The sequence below is a fragment of the Phoca vitulina genome, unplaced genomic scaffold (assembly GCF_004348235.1).
Source record: "Phoca vitulina isolate PV1807 unplaced genomic scaffold, GSC_HSeal_1.0 scaffold70, whole genome shotgun sequence".
Lineage (NCBI taxonomy): Eukaryota > Metazoa > Chordata > Mammalia > Carnivora > Phocidae > Phoca > Phoca vitulina.
This window is the reverse complement of record NW_022589773.1, coordinates 7,680,485-7,698,757: the sequence shown is the minus strand read 5'-3', so window position 1 is coordinate 7,698,757 and position 18,273 is coordinate 7,680,485. Positions and strand designations below refer to the sequence as shown.

At 38.7% G+C, this 18,273-nt stretch overlaps 1 protein-coding gene and 1 long non-coding RNA gene across 2 annotated transcripts in view; one reads left to right on the top strand and one right to left on the bottom strand.

The window, feature by feature from the left end:
- Nucleotides 1–18,273, top strand: part of LOC116624738 — a 121,385-nt gene that overhangs the window by 95,663 nt on the left and 7,449 nt on the right. The window contains exon 2 of the long non-coding RNA XR_004297946.1: nt 13,723–13,868. This is a non-coding gene — a long non-coding RNA (uncharacterized LOC116624738). The remainder of the gene's footprint in view (nt 1–13,722; nt 13,869–18,273) is intronic.
- Nucleotides 11,509–11,913, bottom strand: LOC116624737 (ATP synthase subunit f, mitochondrial-like). The gene has a single exon (XM_032392895.1). It carries the CDS (start codon nt 11,894–11,896, stop codon nt 11,675–11,677), a length of 222 nt encoding a protein of 73 aa, XP_032248786.1. The 5' UTR covers nt 11,897–11,913; the 3' UTR covers nt 11,509–11,674.

The following is an 18,273-nucleotide window of genomic DNA, read 5'->3' as shown; positions in this document are numbered from 1 at the left end:
TAGATTTCAAGTTAAAGAGTATAAAAAAACCCAGAAATTAGTGTTGATGTCACTGAACAAGTCTCTCTTAAGATTAAATAAAATACAGAATATATCTCATATTGATTGATGGATAACTTAGTCCCAAGGAAACATTCACTATAGTTTCCCAAACTATGGAGGCTTCTTGGAAAACTGACTGTCAGGAGGATTAATCTTTAATTTGGGGTTGTTACTTGACTGAGTAACCTGGGACTTAAGAAATTAAACTGTAGAATTTTCTTTTGTTTTAATTTCTATGATTGGCCTTTATGTAGTCCTTTGTTATACAGACATAGTACATGAGCCTCACACAAAGTCAAGGCTTAATAAATGTTATTTGATTAAAGTAATTTTTATTTAAGAGGGAGTTACTCTTTAAGTGTAAGTTAATCTGCAAAGTAAATTTAAGAATTGCCGTTGGAATTATGACTTTTCAAATTGGAAATGAGTTACTACAAATAAAACGAATCCTCTCAATAGATATAAACTCTAGTTAAAAAAAAAAACTTTTGCTATGGGGGATGCAGAAAAATAGAGCTGTTCATTTATCAGAGAATAGCCCCCTTTTGCTAAAGTCCTAATTATTGATATTTACCCATTCCTTATGTGCAAGGCAGCCAGATAGTCTCATCTGGGGTGAAGAAACTAAAATACAAAGCCCCTATAATGTTGAAAACACAGATTGTTCCCTTGAACTTGATGCTGATGGATTTCCCTGACTTTTAGAACTGGAGGGAACCTCAGTGAACCTCAATTCACAGATGAGGAGAATGATGTGGAATTTATTTAGAGCTGTCTCTCACCACAAGTGAGGCTGCAATGTCCCTGAAAAGATACTGTCTGATTCTGCTATTAATTAGGCTCAAATGACCTTGAAAGGCTCAGGGATTTCTATAATTGCCTCCATTCCATATATAAAAGGCTGCCACAATGAGATTGTAGGACAGTGCCAATCTTTGCCAAAATCTAAAAGAGAAACATATTAAACAGGAAATGACACTCATAAAATTAAAAAAAAAAAAACATTTGAATATATATATAAGAAATAACTATATGTTAGAATAATATGGTTGAAATAGCTATAAGCTTTACAAATATCATCCAAATAAATTAGGAGAAATAGAAATTATAACTGGCCCTTTCAGAATATCCACCGTTAGAACTTTGAGCATTTCTTTTTACTTATCTCAAACTACGTATCTTTTCTATGCTAATAGGAAAGCACGCAATAAAACTGGTTAAAGTTTATATTTATTTGTTTAAATGATGAGTTCTTTTTACATGTGAAACATAATTTATTTTTTAAATTTTATTTTATTATGTTGTGTTAGTCAACATACAATACATCACCAGGTTTCAATGCAGTGATCCACGATTCATTGTTTTCATATAACACCCAGTGCTCATAATTTAATTAAAGGACATACTGACTGTAAATCAGCATACCATGATTTGTTTATCCATTAATTCTACAAATTTAAGTGCCAACTACTTTCTTTTTTTAACATTTTTTATTTAAATTCAATTAATTAACATATAATGTATTACTGGTTTCAGAGGTACAGGCCTGTGATTCATCAGTCTTATATAACACCCAGTGCTCATTACATCACATGTCCTCCTTAATGTCCATCACCCGATTACCCCATCCCTCCACTCCCTCCCCTCCAGCAGCCCTCAGTTTGTTTCCTATGATTAAGAGTCTCTTATGGTTTGTCTTCCTCTATGGTTTCGTCTTATTTTTTTCCTCTCTTCCCCTATGATCTTCTGTTTTGTTTCTTAAATTCCACATATCAGTGAGATTATATAATAATTGTCTTTCTCTGATTGACTTATTTCACTTAGCATAATACCCTCTAGTTCCATCCATATCATTGCAAATAAGTGCCAATTACTTTCCATGGTCTATCTTGAGGTGGCACATTCAAGTATGTTCTCCTGAGTACAAGACCGGAGGCTGTGCTTGTGCCTTTTCGCTAAGAGCTGAATACATTGGCCTTTTTTGCCTTAGTGGAGACTGGAAGTACTTCTTTAGCAGAGGGTCTCTAAGTCCATGAACATTCCAATACGCGTGTTAACTGCGGATGGTAATATTATACACTCAACATTTAATGCAATTATACTTCTAGGAGTTTATGCTCCAGATATACTTGTATATATGAGGAAAATATATGATTCGCTGAAATTTTTTGTTAATAGATCCAGACAGGAATTAATTTAAATGTCCATCAATATGAGAATGATTAAATAAATGATGGCATATCCCTAAAAAATGGGGACCATAAAAAACAATTTGGGTTGGTAAGGAAATATTTTCTTACATGAAAAAAGCAAAATGCAGAACAGCATATATAGTATTGTTCTGCTTGCAAAAAAGAAAATGTTATATACACATATATATGTGTACATAGGCTTTCATAAAAATGGAAATATCGTCATTAATAGCCGATATCTTCAGGAAACAAACCCAGCCACAGTGGGTAAGGAAGAGAAAGACTTGTAGTTTTGTATCCTTCAGTACTTTTTAAAGTGTTCTGCTGTGTACATACTATATTTACATTTTTTAAATGCAGTTTTAAAAGGCCATCTTTGCTAATAATGTAAAACTTTGTAACCCATTGGCCAAATTATTTGGGGGATTTTCTGTTGAGAAAGATTGAATAAATTATGACATGAATAATTATCCAAATATATGGACCATCACAACAAAAAGGAAACAAAGGAAAAACACTGTCCTTAATATTCAGGGAGAAAAAGGAAAGTGAATGCTCCTCTAAGTCTCCATATTTCTCCTCTCAAGGGTCTTATTTTCTTCAGTACCACCACCAAGTGTGCCAGTTGTTTGCTGTCCTTGTCAGCCCTACTCACTGTTCCCTCCTCCCAGTCCAACCTTCCTGCTGAATTTGTGCATTTCAACACAGCTGCCTCTCACAACTCTTGAGTTTCTAAGGAATTATGCTTTCTTGATCACAGTGATCCAGCTTATTTAGAAAGCACATTGTGTGAGACAGAAATTAGGAAGAACACCATCATGACTTTATTCTCACTCAACAGGGCAATAGAGATGATAAAAGAGGATTTGTTCCAGGTATCCCATTTGCTAAAAGGAAAAAAAACGTTTCTGGAAACAATGATTTGGGGAAGTTGGAATCTGGTTAAAGCCTACTCTTTTAAAAAGATACACAGCCTATTTTCTGTTCAGAAAAAACATAACAGTGATTAGTAATGACAATCAGGCACTGGGCTGGGATTTTGGTAAAAGTGGGGAGGAGAGAAACAATATTTTAGTAAAATTTTATATTTTAGCCAACTTACTTTCGAAGTTTTTAATAGGAATGGAATATAAAATTTGCTAAAGAAGTTACCATTTTTAGCTCAAAATTCTTTGGAGATTTTTTCAAATAAATTTATTTATTTATTTATTTATTTATTTATTTATTTATTTATGAGAGAGAGGGAGACAGAGAGCACACACGCATGAGTCCTTGCACAAGGAGGGGAAGGGGCAGAGGGAGAAGCAGACTCCCCGCTCAGTGAGGAGCCTGACAGGGGGCTCAATCCCAGGACCCGGGGATCAGGACCTGAGCCAAAGGACACTTAACTGACTGAGTCACCCAAGTGCCCCTCTTTGGAGATTTTTAATTGTCCAGAGGAGTGGGGTCAGCACAAGAGAATCATAGGTGTTTTGTCTATTGGACAAGCAAGTCCAAAATGCACTGTGTGAAGGGCACCAAATCAAGCAGCGTCCTTGCTCCAAAGTAGAGTCCAGTTAATGGGACAGGAGTATGGAGACCTGACTCCTACTCCTATCTCAGCCAGGTGTGGAAGCTCTTCATGCTTCAAAGGGGTTGGGAAGATGCAGACCTGGGTGCTTCTCTGTGCATGGCAGGATGGTCTTAATGGCCTCTCAGTTCCCTCCCAGCCCCAATTAGGTGGAGATCAAATGGAACCACCAGGAGGTGACCAACATAAACCTGTAGTGGTTAGCAGGGACCTGGGAAGTGGAGGAGGCTGAATTCTGTTTGCTTTTGCTTTGCAATGTTTTATTTTAACTCTGCATGTGCCCAGTGTATGTTTGTCCTGGAATCTAAGGCATAGCTACATGGCTCATGAAGAACTCAGGTTTTCCCCACTAGTACCTATAGGGTTCAAAGACTGGTGACCAAAAGACCAAATCCACCAACAAACATCTTCTGATGTTTCATACAATACTTTAAAACATCTTAAATTAATTAACATTTTAAAATAAGGAGATTATATGTGTTTTTAAAAATCAGGATTTCCAGCTTCTCTTGGAAAACGAATATCTAGTAACACTGGAACAGTGCTCCACTGGCAACAGTCAGTTGGAGCTGACTGGCTGTGTCTCCTTCAAATGGACCATATGTTCTAAAATTTGCCATAGAGCCTTCTAAACACACCCAGACCAATAATTAATAATAATAATAAAATAAACACACCTAGTCCACACAGGCTTCTGAATCTGTGGCCTTAATCAACATTATGTATATAAAGTAGACAACCCAGGATTTTGTTAAGCATTTACTGTGTCAGGTGCTAAATATTCAACACAGTAGCTTTTTCAGTTGAAAACTCTTTAACCTTGTGAAATTACATATAATTTCATTTTATACTCAGGAAAACAGAGACTTAGTTCTGTTGTTGGGCAAGTAACTTGCCCATATGGGATGTAGAGGTCTCCTAACTCCTAGTCCAGGGCTCTTTCCTTGACATAGGCAAGGGTCTGCTCCATGACACTCTTGGCTCCAGGGCAGGATATCTTTGTGTGCATTGAAAACATTCCTCAGTAAGAGAACAGCCCGTAATTCATAACTGTCCATAGTGTCAGATGTATGCTTTTGTATAAAGATTATTTTCTAACTTTTTATTTTGAAGTCATTTTGGATTTAGACAGATACACTTAACAAAACTCTGAAATTAACATTCATATAATAGAATTAACTGCAGATTTTATTTGAATCCAGTTTTTCCACTAACATCCTTTTTTTTCTGTTCCAGGATCCAATCCAAGATACTACATTACATTTATGTAGTATATATATATATTTATCATGCCTCCTTTGTCTCCAATATGTGATAATTTTTCAGTGTTTCCTTGTCTTTTGTGACCTTGACACTTTTAATGAATATTTTGTAAAATGTTCTCAAATTTGAATTTAGCTACAGTTTTCTCATAAATAGACAATTTTCTGGTGTCAGGGGAGGTATACTACAGAGGCGATGTGCCCCTTTGTCAAACTATATGGGGGGCATATAATATCAACATTGTTCATTAACAGTGATATGAACCTTCATCATCACATGGGTAGAGTGGTGCTTTTTTCTCCCCTGTAAAGTTATTTTCACCTCAGTCACCAAGTCATCCCAGATGCAAAGGGAGAGGATTCAGCTCTACCTGTGATCATATATTAAAACCACAATAGTTAGTAAATTTGGGGAGGGATATTTTTGAGGCTATGCAAATATCCTGTTTGTCCTTAAAGTTTCATCCACTAATTTTATTATTCATCAATGGATCCTGCCTATTGCAATTATAGCTATGTTGTTTCATGGTGATTTTCTATTCCCCTCTATCCTTCTACATTTATTTGTCAGAATTCTTCTGAAAGGAATACTTGTCTCTTCTCCCTCATTTATTTTTTTCAATAATTTATATCAGTTTGGATTCATTCTTTGGGTTGTAACTAATAATCAGGTTATGTATTTTGTTGTTTTGTGATTGGGGGCTCTTTCAAGTTGGCTCCTCTGTCTTTTTGCAATGACCCCCATCTATTTTTTACTTTCTTACTTTTTGGCATTACAAAATGCTCAGTACAAAAAACCTTAAAATATAAAGTGTGTCTAAGGATTATTGTCTAAGTTGGTGATGTGAATAAGAGGTTGGGGGTAAATGTGAGAGAAGCAAGGTAAATAGCAATTTTTCTCTTGAAAAGAGAGAAAATTTATTATTTTTTAAACTATTTATTTGGAAGTAATTTCAAGGTTATAGAACAGTACACAGAATTTCCATATACCATTAACTCAGTTACACCTATAACCATCCTGTTTGGTCTACAATTTGCTTTATCTATCTACATATTTTTTCTGAACCATTTGAGAATTAGTTGACTTATCATGAGCCTTCACCTCTAGCTAATTCAGTGTGTACTTCCTAAGAACAGGTTATTCTCTTCCATGATCATAGCACAGGTGTCAACTTCAAGAAATTTAACACTGATATGATCCTGTTATTGTCCATATTCCAATTTTGTCCATTGATTCAGTATTGACCTTTATAACATTTTGAAATTTGATTTTTGAACAGATTAACTAACTAGATTGATGTTCCTGATCTTACTGGTCCTCATTCCCGGCTGGGTACCTAGACCTCCTCTCCTCTACAAGCTGCTGTCTGATCTAGTTACCAAGGCTCCCAACCAAGCCCACAGGGACTCTCAGGATTGAGAGTGCAGGTTGGACCTGGGTAGGTCCAAGAAATGCTCTTGCAGAGCAACTTGGGGTAATTATATTCTCTGGTGATAGACACTAATTAGTCCTTATTTTTTTTAGAGAAGATAAACTTTCCCCTAAATAAGTGGAAAAAGTGGTTCAAACTGTGGGAGGTAATGATAGGACCTTTGGAATCAGACAGCATAGGTTTAGAGCTCAGCTCTAGCATTTACTGGTTTTGAGATTTTGACAAGAACTTAAACCTTCTAAGCCTGGCTTCTTGTCTGGTATCTGGGGGAAGTAACACCTACTTCCCAGAGCTATTGGTAACATTAAATGAGATAATTTTCAAGATCTCATTAGCAACTGCAAAGCATGATTCATTGCTCATTGTTACTAATGCGTGATGTCAGCACCCAATGAGCAAACAGATGAGGGACTGTGAAATCAGCAGGTCTGGGCTAGATTCCTGGCTCTCCCTCTTGTTAGCTCTGGGACTGGGGGAAAGTCATTTAAACTCTCAGATTCACTTCCTCATCCTCAAATAAGGGGATAATAAAAACTACCACAGTATGTTGAGAATTAAATGAGATAATATTTGGTACTGTACTCAGTGCAGGTTGCTAATATGATTATAAATGATGGTGATCATGATGAGCATTTTTCCTTGGACCAGCTATTATGTTAAGTGTCTTGGATGGTAATCTCACTTAATTCTTAGAACAACCCATTTTTTATATGAGAAACTTAAGCTTTAGGAAGGTTATGTTTCCCAAGGTCACATGGACTCAAAGTCCCTTCTTTACTCATATAATTATTAGTTACTTGCATAATAATTGTTGGTGTCCTCTATGATGACTTAGTATCATCCCAATTAATTCAGATAAACCCCACAGAAAATAACAGGGCTGAGTTATTACAGACACATTCAATGCAAACATTTATTTTCCATATACATCTTCTTTTAGTTAGAATTTCCAACTACTCAAGAACACACTCATACCGTCCCAGGTGGGCTTTTATTTCACCTGAGCCTTTTCTTTTTCTTTTTTTTTTTTTTTAAAGATTTTACTTATTTATTTGACATAGAGAGAGAGAGAACAAGTAGGCAGAGAGGCAGGCAGAGGGAGAGGGAGAAGTAGGCTCCCCACTGAGCAGGGAGCCCGATGTGGGACTCGATCCAGGACCCTGGGATCATGACCTGAGCCGAAGGCAGCCGCTTAACCGGCTGAGCCACCCACGCACCCCTCACCTGCGCCTTTTCTTAAGACCCAAATATCACATTGTAGGCAAAATCTGAGGTGGCCTTGAAGGATATTAATTGGAGGGAAAACTGTAGAGAGAGACTCAAGACTTAAATTCAAATAACCCAACTGGATTTTGGAAAGCAGGTTAAAAATAAAGTGTTTTTTCTGAAAAGGTGCTACACTGAGGAGAACCACTTTCACATAATGCTCCAAATTCCATCTGTGAAGGAGGAGAGGAGAAAAAACTCACTCTACTCTTTGTCCAGTGAGGCCTGAAGGTGGGATGCGGGGAGAAACCCATCAAAACTTCTCAGGCCCATAATCAGTTGCTGTCATCTTAGCAACTGGACTTAGAAACATCATTCCTAAATATATTTTCACTAAAGGTGAAAAAGACCACCTGAAAGGAAATGGGGTGATGTCCGTGTCCCCCAGCAGCTGTAGAGGCAGAATCTCCAGGTGATAGAATCAGCATTTGGCAGAACGGTGAGAAGATTATAGTTTACTAAGTGCTGGAGGGATCAGTGTACCATGTGTGTGTTTGTTTTAGTCCTTATCATGCCACACAATAAAACTGATAATAGTGGGCACCTCTGACAAAGGGATTGGAAAGGAGAAGGGTCACTGACAAGCACAGGCTTTGATTTTAGGCAAGCTTTCGATCCCAGCTCCATCACCATTGATGGGCATCAATGACTTTGGGCAATGGTTTGCCTCTTTGCACCTCCTCTGTCAAATGTGGATAAGAATAAGGTTTTAAAGGGGCACCTGAGTGGCTCAGTTGTTAAGCATCTGCCTTTGGCTCAGGTCATGGTCCCAGGGTCCTGGGATCGAGCCCTGCTTTGGGTTCCCTGCTCCTTGGGAAGCCTGCTTCTCCCTCTCCCACTCCCCCTACTTGTGTTCCCTCTCTCGCTGTGTCTCTCTCTGTCAAATAAATAAATAAAATCTTTTTTTTTTTAAGAATAAGTTTGTAAGAATTAAATGCAAGATGTAAAGCACTTTGAAGAATGAAGGGTATTCAGTAAGTACTCAATAAAGGGCATAAAACTAAGCCACAGATCATAAAGTAGCAGCCCACCAGCCAGTAGGTGAATGTGTGGCAGCAAGTTTACTGGCCCATTGGTGGGGGGAGGCCTGCTCCATCCTGAACTCACTTCTACTCTTTGTTGTCCCACCAGGGCTGAGTATCCGTTACCAATACCCTATTGTCTATCTTAAAGAAGAGAAAGAATTATCTGTACTCATGTTTTTTTCATCAAAATTAGGGATACAAAAAAGATAAGAACAGTGATTCTGATATATATTTTTAAAGCAGGGGAAACAGATACTATTCCTAAGTGTTGATTATGAAAATAACCAAGATAATTCATTTATGTGAACTTCTGGCCACTAGAGTTATTTTGAGCCATTGGGGGTGAAGGACAACACAGCTATCTGGATATCAAGAAAAATAAATTAATCCTATATTCTTAGAGAATCTAAGGGATTAGAGGGAACCAAAAATAATCAGAAGCACACTCACTCACTTAAGAAGTCTATTCCTCTCCAATCTGCATATACCATGAGAAGAAAGCAGCAAACTGAAATGTAGAAAGGATGAATGTAAAGATCTAAACTTGGGTTTATAAAAAATTCACTTGCATAAGAACAGAATGAAGACACTCGAGTTTGAAAAGTTCCTCAGTAAAAAATAGGAACTTAATCTCAAAATCTTTAAATGTGACTCAGGAGATTTCAGGTACCTGATGGGTTTATGTGTCTGCAAATTCCTTAGTATTTCTATTTTGTGACTATAAAGCGCCACTGATCTGTCCCACAGGAGATCACAGCAGCTTTCCCTTCTTCCTGATCCCACTCAGAACAACTTGGGAAAGTAATGCCTTTTCACTCTCATTGGAGCATCTATTGGGGCAACACCATATCCATAGAGCATATAGTTGGTGGTTTTCTCTGCCTAGCCAGCTGCAGGTGCAGAGAGAGTAACTGTCAGTGCTTAGGTTTCCCATCAGTACCCCCAGGGAAAACTGGACTCTTTTTATTTTTTGTTCCCTGCCTTATTTTGATTTCTTAAACATGTTGTGCATCACTCAGTGAATGTTATTATAGGATCTGACCACAAAGATCCCCAAATATAACATCCTAAATAATGTAAGAGTGAAAGTCATCACTGAGAGCTTTTGCTAAAGGCTTCTTTGTATGCAATCCAACACTGGACCTTGGACAGGAAGGGAAGCATCTTATCCCTAAAACCTAAGGCTGTCTAATTCTGACAGCCCAGCAACAGAAATAAATAAACCTTAAATACATGCTAAGTCAATAAGGACCAAAGTATTTCATATCATGCATAAACTAAAGACAAGAACTTATTTGGGTGGTGGTTCAAACTCAGTTAACACTTCTGATCTCTCACCAGGGACGGGACAAGAGATTGTGAGTTTCCCAAGGGCAAGCATGTACTGGGTTGGTAGATGAACATTTAGGGAATGAATGGCAGCGTATTTGGAACTTTCGTCTATATTACCACATTTCATCTCCACTTCATGGATAATAAAACTGGGGGTCAGAGCACATAAAGGGCTTATTGCCCAAAGTCACAATAGTGACAACAGTCCTCTGTCCTCATTCTTAGTTCCCTGGCCATCCTGTCTGTCAGGGCATAGCCTGCAGGCCTGGTGAGTGACGTGGGACTGCAGTTGTGTTTGGCAGGGGTGGGACAACTGTCTCCACACATCCCCTGGTGGGTGAGGTGAGACTTGGTGAAGAGTTCCAATATAGTTGCTTCAGAGATAATAGCAACAGAGAGACTAACCAACAAGGGAACAAAGAGACTAACCAACAAGGGTGGTATCCCATGCTCAGGTACAGAGGCAGGGAAGGGGCTACACAAAGAAACTCATTAGAAGGAAGCAGACAGAGAGAAAGTGAAATAGTTCAAGATGCCCTGCAGGGAGAGCACAATGAAGAGGTTTTGAGAAAAGCTAAAGAAGAAAAAAACCAACAACATAGGGCCAAAGCTGCAGATAGAGAATGCATCCCTTAAGAAGGGCAACGAGGGAGCCCTCAGACTTCATCCATCCAAAAGTCATCCTTCCTTTGGCCAGCACAGTTTTCGACTCCTTCTTGAATGAGGTATCTCTACAGATAACCCCAGTGCCCACCACACTTTATCACTCCAGTCCCGTAGCTTCACTCCTGCATGACGCCTGCCTGGTCACTGAGAGTATCTAAATTCATGACTCTTCCTGAAGTCCTTCCAAAGGTCACAGCCCCAAAAGTGCTTCCTAACCCAAAGGGAACAGGAAGAAGAACCAGCATATATCAGATTCTTCAGGGCCTGCTGCCTGATTTCCTTTGGGCTCACCCTGATTTAATTTATTCCTTTAGTGTATGGACACCACACTGCTTTCATCTGTTTCTCTTAACCTAGCTCATAATTATGCAACATAGTGTCCGCTAGAATAAATCTTCCTTCCATATCTTCACCCCAAATGAGGTGAATGTGAAATGACACAATGATGTGAGTAATCTTTGTGTCTGCATAGGCTTCTTTTTTTTTTTAATAAAAAATTATTTATAAAAAAATGTTAATTCTAAATTTCAAGAAAAAAAATTCCAGTGAGTACCTATTTAGCCAAACTGTCCTTTCTCTGAGTACTGAATATCTAATATGAACTTAAAATGTTTAGGAGCATTTTGTAATAAAGGAATGTGTGAATAAGTCCTGCATTACTTTTGGTCTACTTAAGTTTCAAGTTTGCAAGTTTTCCTGTTCTAAGCAAGCACTATTTTCTTTTTTTTACCAGTCATTTTTTATTGGATGTTAATTCTGAATTAGAATATGAAAGGATTCAAGGGTGCCAGGCAAAGGTCATGGTCAGGAATGCCGAATGTGCTTCTACACTGGGCCCTCGTCAGTGGTACTTGCGTAGCCGCTCCTGTTTGAGTTCCTTGTAACATCAATAGTAGTTGAAAAGCGCATAAGCTGCCAGCACCATAGAAATCCCAGCAACGCCCCCTTTCTTCACATTGACATACTTGTTGTAATACCGGTAGTAACCTCTTTGAAATGCTCCAGCAATGCCCTTAGGGGTGAAATCCCGCATCAGTATCCAGCTGGGCAGCTCTCCTAGTTTCACATCCATGAGCTTCTTCTCCTTCACTGGTACGACTGACGCCATCCTGGAGTCACAAGCAGTATTTTCTTATCTAACATTTATACAGGTAGAGTCACATGAGGAAAATGAGAAAACTTAAGACACCTCTGCAGCTTGAACTGAATCCATAAGAAACCTAATTGCTATAGAGGAACACACACCTACACTCTAGTTCTATGAATGCTGGTATATATTTTTAACCACTCTTTTAATATTGAGTGACTGAGAATTTATTAGAATTCTGTGCACTGAATCCATTAGCCTGAGGAATAAAATAAGTGGGAAATATGCTCTTAAAAGATGGAGCATGTGCTATCTCCGGGTTGGAGCTTCAGAACTCAAGTAGGGCTTAGAGAAAACCTGGAGAGGCTCTCTAGGGCACAACACCAGCCTCCTGAGACTGCAGAAGGCCAAAAAGCTGGAGCACGTCCCCAACTCAGAAAGTGCAAAAGTCACCCTCCAGACCTTCCCTCAGCATCTGGGATATTTCACACAGGCTATTGGCAATTCCAGGCCAGCTCGTTTTAGAAAAAAAATTAACTTGACAGGGGTCATTTAATTTAATTTAATGAAGAATAACTAAGAACCTATAATATGTTTCAAGATATCAAAAACAATAGCAAAACAGTAAGGTCCAGGTCCTTTCTAATCTCCAGTAAGGGCCAAAGCTCTTCTCTGAGCAGGTGCTCACCAGCAGTCAGAGAAGGATCTTTTCTGCTGTCCTTTGCATCCACTGCCTGCCACAGCCACTAGGATCTAGAAAATGGGCAATGTTCACATAAGAAGTGAACATTTTTGAGTATTAAACATATGCACTTTCATGGGACACACACACATGCCACACAAGCTTGCTCTGGACGTGGCCATTTCCAGATATGGTGATCATTTCTTGTGATGAGAATCTTAGAGCCAAGAGTATCCACTTTGAAAATGGACAGACCTAGGTTCAAATTCCCACCATTCCATGTTCAGTTATAAGGATATAGGCAAATTCTATTTCTCAGTTTCCTCATCTGAACAATGAATGTAGAATCACCCAGCTCCCAGAGTTGTAGGAAGGATCAAATGCAAGTGTGTATACAAGGCCTCTCACATATTACGTGTTCAATAAATGGTAAAGGTTATTGTTCTTCTGTGAGGAAAGATGGAAAGAGCATAACATCTGTTGATTACCTATTTGGCATATATTGTGTTTAGAGCTTCTGCATGTACATTTCATTTTGTATACATACACAAACAACAGTGAAGTAACTGTTAAGGATCATTTCTTTAAGTTAAAATCTTAACTATCATACAAATATAAAATGAACATGAGTCAAATATTTTATTTAATTTATTAATGAGAAAACTAGTAAGATATTACAATTAATTCAAAAAGAATAAAAAAACACATATGTAGGCTATCACGAATACTGAAGTGAATTTAGAAGTAGATTAAAATTGCTTGGTATCCACACGGCTATCAGTTGCATTCCCCTAGACAAAATTTATTTGAATCTCTATGTTCAAGAATCATTTGCATTACTATATTTTTTCCATAATTTCAGAGTTGTAAAGTAGCTCAAATACAATAAAAGGGGCAGGCCCCCTGTAGAATCAGATAATCTGTAAGGGTTATTAGACATCCTTTTTATTTTTGTTCATTTCCATTTTTTTACTATATTTTCTGACAGAACCATTATTATTCCCATTTGTAGTTGAGGAAACAAAATCATGGTGACTGTGCAATTTCTCTACAGTCACCAAAGGTGTAAATGGCAGGGGCTGGATTCTAACTCACCTTTCATCACTCCAAAATCAGAGTGGTTTTATTTGAAGAATTGGGATTTTTTTTTTCTTTTGTGTTTCAGGGGATGAACAATCAATATATCCATCGGGAAGTCTTCTGCTGTGAAACTTGTCATGAGCTCAAAAGCTTCTGGGAAAATGAAATTAGCAAACAGACTTGTTACAGGGAACTGGAGGAAGATCGTCAGGGAAAGAGTGCCCTGAGAAAGTATATGGATTATGTCTCTACTACTTTTTAAGTTAGATTTCTGTAGAAATATACCAGATGTGAAGATGAGAGACCGCATTACTGTCATTATCACTGTTCTAAGAATACAAATATTCAATATGGTATGGTAAAGTCAATGACGCCATGAGAAGAAAGGAAAACAAGACCTGGAAGATGTTTATTATATTCACAGGTCTCAGAGGAAGGGTCACCACATACCATGCAGGGCCACAGAGGAAGCACCAGGTCTTGCCCAGGTGTCAAAAGACAGAAACATGGTGAACATCTAAGCCAGAACTTTTATTGGAGCTTCTGAACAAAAGGCAAGGCAGAGTAAACAGTTTAGTATTCGATAATTTGAATAATCCCAGAGGGCTTTGGGCTATAGATGTGGTTCCTAGTTGTCTGGTACCTGGCCCTGGGATGATCTAGGGAAGGGGAAATATGGCTTCATGTGTGAGAGTTAGAGGTCGTTGCGGTCCCAGACTCATGATTGGTTGACATGCTCACAGCAAGCCTTTTAATATCTCTAAGAAAAGGCTAGTCCTTTCCATGACCAGCAAGCTTCTTAAGATGTCAAAACATCATAAAGTACAGCAAATTCAATACATAATTAATTCATCTACTCATTCAGTCTTACCACCACCTATACCAGGGGTTTTCAACCTAACACTATTGACATTTAGGGCCAGATAATTCTTTAGGGGGAGGGGGCTGTCCTGTGCTTTGTAAGATGTTTAGCAGCATCCCTCAAAATGTTGCAGTCCAGTAGGACTCCCCTACCCATTATGACAACAAAAATATCTGCTGACATTACCAAATATCCCCTAGAGGGCAAAGTCACCCCTTATTGAGAACCAGTGACTTATAGATAAGGATGAGCCTTTTTATATATAAATAAAAATGAGGTTCTATTATTTATATCTTGATAAACTGAAAAATTTTTTTCCTCACCTCTCCTCTGTTGCAATCCCCAGCGTATGAGGTACACTAAACTCCAAGGTTAGGTCAAAAGATATATGTAAGTATAAAAGATCTCACATCTGGGATGATATATATTAATATTCTTGGAAGAAGGAAAATGTGGTCTTCCTCTCTTTGGCAAGTAAACATGATACTCTTGCAGAAGGAATCTGCTGAAGGGGAGCATATACTTATGTGAGGTCACATGTGTCAACATCACTCTGAATAAAAGAGTCAGCACCTGCCCTCACACGTGCAGAGCTTTGGAACAGACAGATCAACTCACCTTTTCAGAAGCTACCTGGGTTCTCTCTCCCTAAAATGGGAACAGCCCAGCTAGGCTATCTGTTTTGCTAAGATGCCTACTTACAATGGAATGGCAGTTGAGTATTCTGCTAGTCACAAGGCACCATGCCTCCATGTTTCTGATCATGCTGAGCTGAAAACATGTGTAACTCACATGTGTTGAACCAACATTAACTTCTAAAAAGCTTTAGTAGCTCTGGAGGGGAAATAGCTTCTCTCCATAGCCAAAGAAGAGCTCTGCCACCATTCCAGCTACATTCCTGTTTATCCAGCGAGCAAAATCAGGCGTTTCAACATGCAGGAGAGTCACATATTAGGGCACCCAGTCCTGGTGATTCCAGGGGAGTGAGGAAAGTCAGTTGTGTGGTTCCTGCCTTCTTCCGCCCTCCAAGCCTTGGCCCACAAACCCACTGAGAGCCAAATCCCAGCATGAACTCTGTACATCTTCCCTTCCCTGAACTCTCAAGATAGGGAATTAAAAGCATAACTTGTATCATCATTCTATTTTTATCAAAATATATACACAGCTTATCTGTATATACAAGAAAAAGATTAAAATAAAATGCACTAAGATACTAAGAGCAATTATTTTTGACTGGTGGAATGGCAGATTTTATGTGTATAAGCCCTCCTAGTTTTTCCAAAGTTTATACAAGAATGCTCCACCATTTTGTAATTAGGCAAAATAAAGTTATTAAAAAAACAACCAATTGCAAATGGTCCATAGAACAAATGCATTTACAAATAATTGAACTTTTTTTTTTTATTTTAAAATAGATTAAACAAATAATTCTCCAGATTCCCATGGGCCCCAGAAATGACCCCTTCCAAGTTGGGGCAGTTTTCTCTCCCTTCTGTAACCAAGATAATAAATCTTCAAAATGTGCTCATCATGAAATATTTCATCATTGTGTCCCACAAATAAATGTTTAAAGATGTGACCAGAGCCTCTGCATTGAAAATCTTAAGGAGCAGGGGAGTAGAGGCAGCTTCCTGTGGTTCCCCACTCTGTTCTGGAGTCTCACTTGCCAGAACTATTTCCCTTATCAACTATGAATAAAAAAACCAAAAGCTTTTTTATTTTGGTAAACAGTGAATGAAAACCTAGTGGTTTTGTCATTGTTTTTGCTAGATATCCCAGATTTATTTTCACACCAAAACCAGAATGTTGGAATATTTGTTTAAATCCTGCTGATCTGAGCAAACAGTTTGAAACAGAATAATAGTGTACCTTCCAACATACACTTGCAGACCAGTGGCCTATACCTCCCCATACTCCACTATGCATAAGTACACACTCCCAACATACATACATAATACTCACACTCTTTTTTATTCTGCTCTCCACTTATAAAAGGCAAATTCAAGCCACCGTGCAATACAGAAATGTTCTAAGTGAACTAGAAGACAAAAACCCTAAATTTTTCCACCAACCACTTTGCTGATAGAACAAAATCAATATTGCTTTATGTTCTTCTCTGCTGGTCTGACCAGCAAGACTTGTGCCAAAGCTGGGTAGAGTGGAAACAGGTGCTTTGCCATGGACATGCTTGTTAGCACACTCCTGCAGATTCACTGACAGAGGAATTCAGCCCGAGCTGCAGAGCATCTATTTACCCTGGTAACTGATGTACCTGGCAGAGGCCTTGGAGGTGAGGTCATGAAGGAAGGTGAGTGACCCCAGAACTAGAAACCCCTTATTTTCTCTGAGCCAGAAAGAAGCAACACAACAGGAATAGGATTGGTCCATAAAGAAGTTGAAAACTGTTTGCAAATAACTGATGGAGACCATTTGAGAATAATCAAATGCATTGTAGGTATGACGACCAACCTCCTGGTTTTGGGGACAGCCCAGGTATACACCTATCATTTTGTTACAATTACAGATTATAATTTTCCCTTTTACTTTAAAAGTATTTCAGTTTAGATGATAAATTATATGGACATGTAAGTCTAAATGATCAGCCTGTAACTATAACTGAGAAACTGTGCAGTGTTTATATATTAAAAAAAATCGTGGTTTAGTATAAGAAGTATGGTCTTCAAAATACCTCTTCAGAATTAAACAGAATTCACAGCATCAGGTAGACATAAAATCTGGTGGACTTGAGTGGGGAAAGGGGTTTATCAAACCTCACTTCAAGACCACTCACCTCCCTCTGCTTGATTCCTGCTTATCAGTTATGTCAGTCAGGATGCTTTCAGCTGCAGGTAACAAAATATCCAGCTCATAATCTCCTAGCCAGATGAAATCATTATTTCAAACTTGTTATAAAATAAGATTTAGTCTAAAAAGAACACCAGTGAGAAAAAATTTAGATTTTTCATTCAAACTGAGGGTGGGGAATGAGATTGGCAAGCTGACTTGGTCTGATCATTATGCCAAGGTTGTCAGCCGGTGTTGGTTGTTGCAGCTCTGTCCCACAATCAGGCCAGTGAGTTGCAGGTCACAAAGAAACCAGGATCAGGCCCATTTCGCCTTAATTAGGAAAAACTACTATAAAGGCGTGTCTGTTATCCTACTGGAAGAGAAGTGGCAAAATCACTGTCTGACCTTTCATATTCAAACAAAAGTACAGAGATTGTAATCGGATCTGAAATGGGAGATCAAGAACTCAATAAACTATAAACTCTTTGATGACAGGGATTATTTTACTACTCTTCTTTACATATTGTAGTAACCACAGAAGTGTTCTATTCAGAGCTCCTTCAAGATAGCTTGCAATGGGGCACATAGCTGACTGAGAACTCCAGCTGCCACCTTCTGGATCCATCACTGAGCTTGAGCTGAGGCCAAACTTAACCCTGACTGCTCCTAGCCATGACTGAGCATGGCAGAGGAAACTAGTTCTGGGGAGTTCCTGCATGATAGGGCTCCTCTGCTGGGCAACTTGTCCAGGGCCTCCCCATCAACCCAGTCCAAGCTTTTTTAGTACTGTGCTGTGGGGTGGAGCTCTTCCTACCCACGTTTTTTTCCCTCCCTCTCCTTCCACAGGGATCAGGCCAGCATGGAAGTCTGAAGGCTGTCCTGACCGCTTCAGTTCACTCTCCACCTTTATTTTTCATGGGTGATTCCTCCGAGTCTGCTTCTTGGAGGATCCAAATTGACACATAAATTTAGTGCCTCGCACATGAT